The following is a 10660-nucleotide window of genomic DNA, read 5'->3' as shown; positions in this document are numbered from 1 at the left end:
TGTATAAATCATGGGGCTTTCTCACATGCGAACACGCCATGAGTGATTTTAACTTACTCAGAGTAGTATCAGCACACTGTATTCTGCAAAGTAGATTTCTGAATCATTTGTATTTTCTGAAAACAGACACTTCAAACGCTTGCTCTTTAGAAGATACAGAATTACGTTGCTTTTTTCATGGGCTGTTTGAAGTCTCTTTGTTAGTAATTTTCAGTTAGAAAATCATGTCTTGTTAACAGTTTTTCCCTAGATGATCATGAAGATTTAATTCAGAAGTCTGAGAAACTTTATCTCATAATTTTTATTTTGCTAAAATTTGAAATTATTTAAATATTTCTTATTTCATTACATACTCACAGCGCTAACTTCAGATCAATATTGTATAATATAACAGTAGTATAAAAATAGAAAGCATAAAGGCTTTAAAATGCTTACTTTATTTGTAAACAACTTTTGAACTTTCAAAAATGCTTCCTTTTTGTTGCCTTGAGCAAGCAAAGGGCAATTTTGAGACATTGGTGAGTGTAGCTGGACCCACTCAACAGTTCAGAGAACAGAGCGGAGAGCCTGATTTCTTCCCCTCCTCCAGCAGCCGTTCATTAGCAGAGTGTGCTCTGGCTCCTTTACAGTGAATATTCGAGGTCGCAGCTCTGCACAGTGCTCTCTCTTTTTCCTCCTTTGCTTCCTCAGCCACCACCAGTGCAGCTCAGAAGCTGATTTCGGTGCCCTGGTCAAAACCCCACTAAGGCAATGCGTTGACTCTGGAGTGATTAGAATCAGCTTCCACTATTTTTACTTTGTCATTTTTGTCTCAGCTTATACATTGAAACAGTGTGATTAATGTGAGATGTTAGGAGTATTCAGAAAAGAAGGTAAAAAATTATGGAGAAATACATGGGATGGAGGCCCAAGAGAATGGAGTGCATTGGTCCATGCTGTTTCCTTCCATTGTTCTTGCTCCTTCGTTTTTCCGCTTTCCTTCGCCTTCTCTGGCTCATCTTTGCTTTTCCCCTGTTCTGATCTCTTCCTACCCCAGGCAGTCTTAAGTGGAGAGCAGGTCTGTAGTGTTTGTTTACTTCCCTTTACTAAGGAAATTTAACCTCTGAATTGATTTTGGTGAATTTAGCTAGTTCGCCAAGTCTTTTAATATCTAAGGAATACTTTGACAGTGAGACTGCTTTTCTTTTTAATTAAAATAATCCCTTGATTTCTAGCATTGTATTTAGAGAAAGATATGCTGATTCCTTCAGATGAAGTAAGCCCATTGTTGAGGAGCTGGAGCTGGTTTTTAGGGAGAGGAAGAGTTTTTTGAGCGGGGTTGTCCTGCTAGAAGGAATAATTGGGTGGAAACCAGCGTACTATGAATATTGAGCAAAACTTTGTAATTCACTGTCAGGAAAAAAAAAAAAAAAGGTAATTCTGCTGTTGATTAGAATATCTGAGGAAGATGGTTCATGCTGAGATACCCAGGAGAGTGAAACTGGCTGCAGAGGTTTATTTTCCAGGAGGCATCCTTTTGTTTCCGTTTCCTCTTGATGATTATTCACCATCACAAAATCTGGTGATCTTGGTTTTGCCAGGCTTCAGTGATTACTCAACTCTCCAGCTCAGTTCAAAAGTTTATTCCCTCCAGGTTTGCATCAGTCTGACAGTCTTGTGTTCCATTCTTTTATAGACACAGCTCTTCCTGTCACTGCCCTGTCTCTGCCACTAGACAGTTGTCTCATAGTACGCAACGGATAGTAACGTAAAACTTCCCACAAAAGCAGCTCTTACAGAAGGAAAGAATGGTATATAACATTAAAAGGGCAGGTAGGGTTTAATGTGTTGTTTTCTAGAGCTGAAACTGTTCTGGCACATACAGGCTGGAGTTAGCATTCCTACTGCTTCTGGAAAAGGTACTGTCAGCCTTGGAAATACCTGCAGTATCGTGCAATTTCTGTTGCTCAGCAAAGTATCTCTTTTAAAATCGCAACTGGAGTTTTCTGGAAAGAGCCCACAATTGGAAGATTGTGAAATTAAGCTGTAGGAAAGTTCGTTTTTATGGATGACAATAAGATAATAAATGAAAAAGTTTATTTTCAGATGTCTTTACAAACAAATGTGAAATCCAGGCGCATAGAAGTGCAACTCAAAGCTGTGAGGATATTGACCTTCCTTGCAGTGCTATAGTTACCTAAAACTCATAACCTAAAACTGTCTGGTTGTGTTTTGCTCTCCTGGGCTTATGTTTAAATGTTAATATGGCTGATACTAACTGCTGGCTAAAAATGATCACTGATTTGTGAAGGGTACATTCTTTCAGTAAATATAGTGGAGATTACAATTTTTTGAGTAAAAAAATTGGCTCTAGAATTACTTATATTTGGCGTCATTTTATTCCAAAGCAACTATAACCAACTCTGGGTAGGTAATCTTCAGCATTGTTATTTCTGAACATTTGCAGTTATAAAATAACATTACATTGATCCAGAATCAGTCAGACATTTGTATCACAATACATTTGCTTTGGGCTACGTATAGCTTGTATATTGCTTTCTCTGCGTATTGCTGTTAGTCTTCAGAGTCACACTGAATGCTGGAATAAAGTTATTAATGAAATAATCTAAAGTATTTAGAACAGTGACATTTTTGTAATTTTTCTTCTCATCAGCTGTAATCCTCTGATCATCATGGAGCCGTATTTTGCTGGTTTTAAGCACGTGCAGCAGGACTATGAAGTCACTCTTGAACTCGCAAGTGAGGAGACTCAAACTAGAAATGCACAAAATTCTAGAACGGGGTCTTATGGTGTCAGTATTAGAGTCCAAGGAATTGATGGGCATCCTTACATCGTACTAAACAATACAGAAGGATGTTTGTCAGAAAATCCCTCTCCTTCTGGAAAAGAGCAGCAGGTCATTTCTCAGACTGTAAGCAAGCCAGCCACAGACTCCAATACTGCTTTTAAGTTGGAGGACAAAAACAGTGAACACACAAAGCTTCCTACACAGCACATGCAACCCTGTATGCTTAAAAGCTTAAAGGTGACCAATCTGGATGAAAAGGAGAATGGAATATCAGATTTTAAAGATGGAGCAACAAAATCCTCCAATTTGTTGAACTTTCAAAGACATCCTGAACTTTTACAGCCTTACGATCCTGAAAAAAATAACTTGAACTTGGATAATTACCAATCTTCTGTGTGCAGTAAATCTAAATCTTTTGCAGACGAAGATAAAACTGAAGCAAAGCCTTGGATTTCCTCATCTAAAGTAGTATCCCTGCAGAAAACAAATACGTATCTTTCAGAGCCAACCAAAGCAAATTCAAAAAAGATACATTTGAGCAGATCAGTGGAAGCAGAAGACCAAAATAAGCAGCTCTTGGATCGTCCTGGTAGCACGATCTGCCCCAGTGAAGTCTGTGTGTCAGAATCATTTTCATCTGCAGGAGGATCCCCATGTGTCAGTCCCGCTGCTTATCTGGAGACAAAAAAACCTAGACCGGACGTTCTTCCCTTCCGCAGACAAGATTCAGCTGGGCCAGTATTGGATGACTCCCGAAGGTCATCGTCCTCGTCAGCTACTCCCACTTCTGCAAATTCCTTATACAGATTTTTACTTGATGACCAAGAATACGCCATCTATGCAGACAATGTTAATCGTCATGAAAACAGAAGATATATCCCATTTTTGCCTGGAACTGGCCGTGATATTGACACTGGTTCACTTCCAGGAGTAGATCAGCTAATTGAGAAGTTTGATAAGAAGGTTGATCCTCACAGAAGAGGTAGGTCAGGAAAAAGGAATAGAATTAATCCGGATGATCGTAAAAGATCAAGAAGTGTTGATAGTGCCTTGTCGTTAGGGCTTGATGTAAATTCAGATTGTTTAGGTGAATTCAGTAAAAGCTTGGGTAAGTCAACTGAGCACTTGCTGAGACCGCCTAGAGTTCGCCTTCACAGGCAGTTATCCAGAGATCAGAAGTCACCTTCTAAAGAGATGAAGATTTCTGTGCGAAGTGTTGGGAGACTGCAAATGCCTGATAAAGACACTCGGAACAGCAATTTCAGTTCTTTGCAGTACCATAAACAAAATGGAGCTGATACCGAGAGCTCGATGCTTAGGTCGTCTACGCTCCCAGGACAGAATAAAAGAGGGGAAGTTAGAACAGTAACTTCTACTTTGCTGCCAAACCGAATCACAATTCCACCTGATTCAGGAGCCAAGACGTCTTCTGTAAAAACATTTTCATCCATCCCTAACATACAGGTAGTTTTGAATTTACTCTTTAAGTTGTGTTTTGCACTCTAGCATGCTAAAACTGTCGTATTGTTAAATGCATATTTTTCTGCTCTTCGTTAGAACAAAGTCCCATCAAACAATACTTTCAAATGGGATATCAGAGTTTTTCTGGAGAAATGTAAATACAAAAATCATTCCTCTAGTTGCAGGTATAGAAAACATGGTTTGTAAAACGGCTTATTCTGCTATGGGTGAAGGAAGATGGAGTGAAAGAAGATTATTGTAAATGATGTTATGATGATTCTTAAGCATAAATGCACCAAGGTAGAATGCTGAAATATATGTAACTCCATGAAAAATCATGGTGTTTTTTTGTTTGTTTGTTTGTTTTTTGTTGTTGTTGTGAGGTGCACTTTCTTCTTGCACTAAGCCAAAACTCCCATGCATCTTTGTAAACTTCAGGTCCACAGTACATAGATGGTTTTTTTTCATAATGGAATAGAATGGAGAACTTCAGTTGTACAGGTTATATTTACAACCCTCTTAGGATTATATTTTTTGACATTTTATCTTGTCTTTTTAGGCAACTCCTGATCTGTTAAAAGGGCAGCAAGATCTTGCACAGCAAACGAATGAAGAGACTGCTAAACAGATACTTTACAATTACCTTAAGGAGGGGTTAGTAAATGTAGTTAACTTTTGGAGATGAGACTGTATTTTCTCAGTGTTTATTTTCTATTACATTTAAAATGTGAAACTGTACAATCAAAGCTGAATGAAATGTCTGTTTCATAATTCTGTACCTCAGCTGTGTCCTTTAAGGCGTTACAGCATCTCACAAAACCCAGACAATCAGGACTTACATAAGGTATTGTGCAGGATTGGATTAAACGTACTTGACATGTGTGAACGAGAACGTATTTTGTCTTTTAAATACTTCTGGCCTTAAACTTCATGTGATATGGAGGTTCATAAAGAATTCAAATGATACCGCATAGAAGTTGAAGCTTGTTGATTTTTTTTTAAACAGCAGCAGCAAAGCGTTGTCTCTTAAGGTTCAACAGAAGCTCTCTTGCTGCTGTGCATTTAATGCTTTGTCCACCTGTAACTGTTTTACTTGGTATTTTCTAATGGTAACTTATAAAGGAAGGAGAAAGGAATTAAAATGTACATGGTGCACTTAAATTTACTTTGTGTTCTTGATGTAGCAGATTCTGGGAGCTGTTGAAGTGTTATTTTTATGGTGCAGTAGTCAGGACTTGGAAAACCTAACACTAATTATTTATAATTTCAGTATGTTTGAATAATATACATGCTGAATACCTGTCTTTCCACAGCTATAGTCTTGTAGAAGACAGCTGCAATTAAAGAGTTCAGTGATTTTTTTTTTTTAGTTTTTTTTTAAATTCTTTTTTTTCTTAGAGAACATTTGGAATATAAATTTTTAACAGCATCTCTTTAAAGGTTTAATGAAACCATAGTTAAGGTAATTTCTGACTGGTTTATATTAATTTTTTTTTTTTAAATGGTGGTGATTTTTAATAGTTTGGACATTCTGTTTTGAGGTTAACAAAATAGTGTCTTTGATCATATGTTGCTTACTTATACTGTCTGTGTTTTAGAAGTGCTGATAATGACGACGCAACAAAGAGGAAAGTCAACTTAGTTTTTGAGAAAATTCAGACTTTAAAGTCAAGAGCTGCTGGAAAGACACAGGTAAACAATTTTTAAAGCTGCTTTGGCTTGTTTCATAGTGATACAGTGTTTGAACAGGGCTTTAAAAAATTGGAATCCCCTCACTGACTTCAATTAGACTATTCTTGTAGTCCCTCAGTAGTATAGCTTAATTTTAATTGTGCACTGAGGTGACTAATGGGAAATCCTTTTGTTAGCAGTTAAAAAAGAATGTAAAGGAGTCTGCTAGGAGAGCTTCAACATTTTGCTTGTACATGTAAGGAGGAAAGAGATGCAAACTTAACATGAACATCAAAAGGTTGTTGGATCGAAGAAGCTGACAAACATAGCTTTAAAAAATAATGCTGGAGCATCTTCTTGTTACAGCAGTGTAAAGAGATATAGAAGTGGCTAGCTATTACAAGCAATAATCTAGGATATTGTTTAAAAGCCATATTACAATAATAGCATTTGGCAGTCTACCTACTGAAAAGTCTTTGTTTCCTGCTGCGTGGTGCACTGTTTTGCCAGTTGTAAAGCAAAGTGAAGAAATGCCCTGTTGTTGCACTGATGGCATAAGAAGGATCAAATGCTTACTTTTGACAATTATGTTATCCTGGGCTATAATTAATCAAAATGAAAATATAAAACACATCTTAAGAAATTACCAGAGAACAGTGTTTGAAAATCTGTCTCGATATATGAGCATGAATCCCTTTGATGTTCGTTTTGTGTAGTTGGCGATATCTCAGTCAAATTTGGCCCCAAGTACTCGTGATTCAATTCGTAAGTTGCCTACTTTGAATTTTTCTTCAGGTTTGTGTATTTCCTGTATTATTGGCAACGTGCCTTGAGCAATTACCAAGAAGGTTTATGAAAATCAAGTCATGGTTCCTTTGAAAATATTAGCTTGGCTTGACCCATATGAAAAGTCCCTGGTGAGCTCAGGCAGTGGATGTTACACTTTATTAGCCTTGCTTGTAGCTTTACTTTAGGTTTGAAAAAACAGCTGTCAAAGAACACGTTGGCTTTGTGGGAATAAACGCTTCTATTTAATTGTAGGTTTCAGATTCTTCAGCTGAAGTAAAAGCCTTGGTGGAACAGAAAGCAGAACTTGAAAGGAAAGTGGAAGAATTAGAGAAAAAGCTGGATCTAGAAATTAGGGTATGGCACTTTGTTGTTATAAAGTGTTTGACTATTTCAAGTACAACTTTTCAAAGTAAGTGACAACTGATCATCAACTGAATCTTTTTTTCCTTCATATTCTTTTTAATCCAGATATACCTGTGCTTTTACAGAAGACTTTTTATTTTAAGTGTAGTTGCTCATAGCATAGTTACCCTTCTTAAGAAATCTTTTTCCTCTTAGTATTTGAGAAGGAGTTTGGAGCAGTAAATAAAAATGTTAGCACATGCACGTGAAATTTCTTAGGTGTCCGTAGAGGTAATGTCAATCTGTTGACTGCAGTGAGACAGAGTGAGAGACAAACTCTATTACTCATTAGCTGCTGTTTATTAATTACAGCATTATTTTTGCAGTGCTGAATTCAAAGTAATTAAGTACAGACAGGCTCTGAAGACAGGAGGGAGACAAGGACAGCTTGGCTGCTTTTGGTTTGCACTTTGAGCCTGTGATAAGAATCAATATACTTGAAACTGATTAGGTAGTACTGAGGAAATTTCACTTCTCACATTTCTAGTAAAAATCAAAAAGCAGTGCTTTGTGTGTTTCAATAAACATTCCAAGCTTTTAATATTCATAAATTAATAAGAACCTCTGCAAGTGAAAAATATCGAAGTCTTGAAATGGCTTTTTTCATGTAATAAAAAAAGAGCCTTTAATTTATTTGTGCTTAGTCTATTATCTTGTTTAACTTTTGGTGTACAAAATTCAGAATCAGCAAAATTCCAAAGAAGAGAGAGATGCTACACGAGCAAGCCTGAAAGATCTTCAGTTGCAACTTGATGAAAGTACACGTGAAAAAGAAACCTTAAAAAAGCAGCTGGAAGAAAATGAGAAGGAACTCAGGCAAAACCTAGAGGAGTGAGTTAATTCCAGAAAAGTTACTGCAATTTGAACCTTTTCTTAAACCTTTTAGATTAAAAGTACCTGTGTCTTCAGAATGTGTTAATGGAATCAGACAGTGTGACATTTGTTATTGTAGAAATGCTTCTGCTGTTTAAAAATGGCATGTTTTTAGGATATCTGGAAGGAAATGAAAGTTTGCTGAATTTACAGTTTTCTTCTTGGTGCGAATTACTTTTAATATTTCATGGTCATAATATATATAATTCACGTCGTTAAAATATGGAAACACTTGAGTGCTGTAGTCAAGAACATAGTACCAGGTTTAAAATAAAGTACTACTTTCCCGTCTAAATATCTACTTTAAAAGTTCTCCCCTGCTGATATTTTATTCTTCTGCCTCATTATATCCCATTCATTTGTGGGAAACATGGGAATAGATACTTCTCTCTCTTTAGTACTTGAAGGAAAAATTAGTATTTCCACAAATGAAAAAAATCCTGTCTGATTTTTTTTTTTTTTCTTTCCTGATGAGGCTTTTTCAAGTGAAGATGGAGCAGGAGCAACACCAGACTGAGATCAGGGATCTTCAAGACCAGCTCTCTGAGATGCATGATGAACTGGATAACGCAAAACATACTGATGAAGGGGAGAAAGAGGTTCTGATTGAGGTTAGTCATAAAGTACCAGAAGAAAGATGAAAAAATCAAAAGAATTTTATTAAAAGTGGGGACCAAGGTACAGGTAGAAGAAATACATGCCTTACTTTTTCCCATTCTGTCAGCCCAGAGCAATATAACATTACCAGGTGGCCTAAGAAAGCATGTTGTAATAACTAGGTTAACACTAAAATGAATACAAAGTATAAGTACTGTTGTTCTGTAGAATAGATGAACAAATAACATAATAATTGAGGGACAGCTGAGTTATCCACTACTATCAGATAATCATCTGTCGTAGTTCAGCCCTGATCGGGACCAGACTACGCAGTCTCTCTCTCACTCCCCCCACCTTCCGAGAGAACAGGGAGAGAAAATATAAGGAAAAACGGCTCGAGGTTTGAGATAAGGACAGGGAGAAATCCTTAAAGTTACCGTCACGGGCAAAACAGACTCGACTTGGGGAAAAAACTATTCATTTATTACTATAAACAGCAGGATAATGAGACAGAGAACAAGATAACCTCCCTCCACCCCTCTCTCTTCCCAAGCTTAACATTATCTCTACTACCTTCCCCTCCCTGAGCAGCACAGGGGGGAAGAGGGAATGGGGGTTGCAGTCTGTTCATCATATGTTGTTTCACGCCGCTGCTTCATGGTTGGGGGAAGAACTCCTCACACTCCTCCCCTGCTCCATCGTGGGGTCCCTCCCACGGGCCACAGTCCTTTGTGGAACTGCTCCGGCATGGGTCATCTCTTCCACGGAGTTCAGTCCCTTCAGAACAGCTGTCCCAGTGGGCCCTCCATGGGCCACAGCTGCCTTCAGGCATCCACCTGCCCCGGTGCGGGATCCTTCATGGGCTCCAAGTGGATCTCTGCTCCTCCGTGGACCTCCATGGGCTGCAGGGGGACAACCTGCTCCACCATGGTCATCACCACAGGCTGCAGGGGAATCTTGGCCAGGAGCCGCATTACTCCTCCCCCTCCTTCTGCACTGACCTTGGTGTCTGCAGCTGTTCCTCACAACAGGCTGGTAGATGTCTCTCAGGATCCTTTTTACATCTTATTCACTTCTCATCTCCTCTCCACTTCTTACAGCCAGGCCGGACCAATTCGGGCCCAGTCAGCTGCTTGGCGAGAGGCCAGAGGGTGAGGCCTGCAAGGCCCATGAGGCCTGCGCCTCCCCCTCTGCGCCTCTGCCCCTGCTCAGCTTCTTCACATCTTCTTTCCTCTCTTCCTTTTTTTTTTTCTGTTTTCCCCTTCTTAAACATGTTATTGCAGAGGCGTTATCACGGGACATTCTGCTACCAATCGGCTCGGCCTTGGCCAGCAGCGGGTCCACCCTGGGCCCAGCCGAGTCCACTGAGCAAAGGGGAGCGACTTCTAGCAGTTTCCTACAGAAGCTACCACCTTAGCCCCCCCTCACTAACAAAACCACGACATCATCTCAGTCAGTTTTAACAATTAGGTAAGATTTTAGGTCAGAACTGGGAAGGTCAGTTTAAAGAAGGTGGACATACTAGCAAGGCCAAGAAGATTCAACTAAGAAAATTAAAAGGACTCACCCAAGCAGTCTCTAAATTGTTGACTTTCTATTGATGGGACAAGGGAGAGAAGAGAAGGGATAGAGTCTGAAGAGGTACAAAAGAGTTATGGGTTTTCTGTCACCTTGGAATGAAAGAGGAATTGGCTGTAGCCGTGGTTATAGTAATACACTGATGATGAAGTGGAGAGCACTGCTTATTGAATTCGTTGATAAGAGTGTGAAAGAATATCAGCACATTATGGTTCAAGAGGAAAACCAGAATTCAGAATTATCTTAATACTTTGTAGTAGCAAAACAATTAACTTCTCTTAAGCTAGTTCCTTGTACCAGTATTAAGAAATGGAAGCTAAATGTTAAAATGCAAAATAGGGAGCAAAAGCATAGACAGGACGTCTCAGGGATGTTAATGATATTCATATGCAAGACATGCTGAGTAGAATAACTGCCTTGTTTTATGTAGGTGAGATTTGATTACTCTCTTAAATTGTTGTCTTCAATCTCAGGCACTGCAGTTGGAGGTTGTACATAAA

General features: G+C 38.7%; 1 protein-coding gene across 3 annotated transcripts in view; it reads left to right on the top strand.

The window, feature by feature from the left end:
* Nucleotides 1-1695: 1695 nt before the first annotated feature.
* Nucleotides 1696-10660, top strand: part of CGNL1 (cingulin like 1) — a 46244-nt gene continuing 37279 nt past the window's right edge. For all 3 annotated transcript variants that reach the window (XM_086757612.1, XM_086757611.1, XM_086757613.1), the window contains exons 1-7: nt 1696-1812; nt 2654-4253; nt 4810-4904; nt 5849-5942; nt 6963-7064; nt 7795-7943; nt 8461-8596. In XM_086757612.1, the coding sequence (XP_086613738.1) occupies nt 2673-4253; nt 4810-4904; nt 5849-5942; nt 6963-7064; nt 7795-7943; nt 8461-8596 (2157 nt within the window). In that variant the 5' untranslated portion in view covers nt 1696-1812; nt 2654-2672. The remainder of the gene's footprint in view (nt 1813-2653; nt 4254-4809; nt 4905-5848; nt 5943-6962; nt 7065-7794; nt 7944-8460; nt 8597-10660) is intronic.

Source organism: Chlamydotis macqueenii, chromosome 12 (assembly GCF_036417535.1).
Source record: "Chlamydotis macqueenii isolate bChlMac1 chromosome 12, bChlMac1.mat, whole genome shotgun sequence".
Taxonomy (NCBI): domain Eukaryota; kingdom Metazoa; phylum Chordata; class Aves; order Otidiformes; family Otididae; genus Chlamydotis; species Chlamydotis macqueenii.
This window is presented reverse-complemented; position numbering and strand designations above follow the sequence as displayed.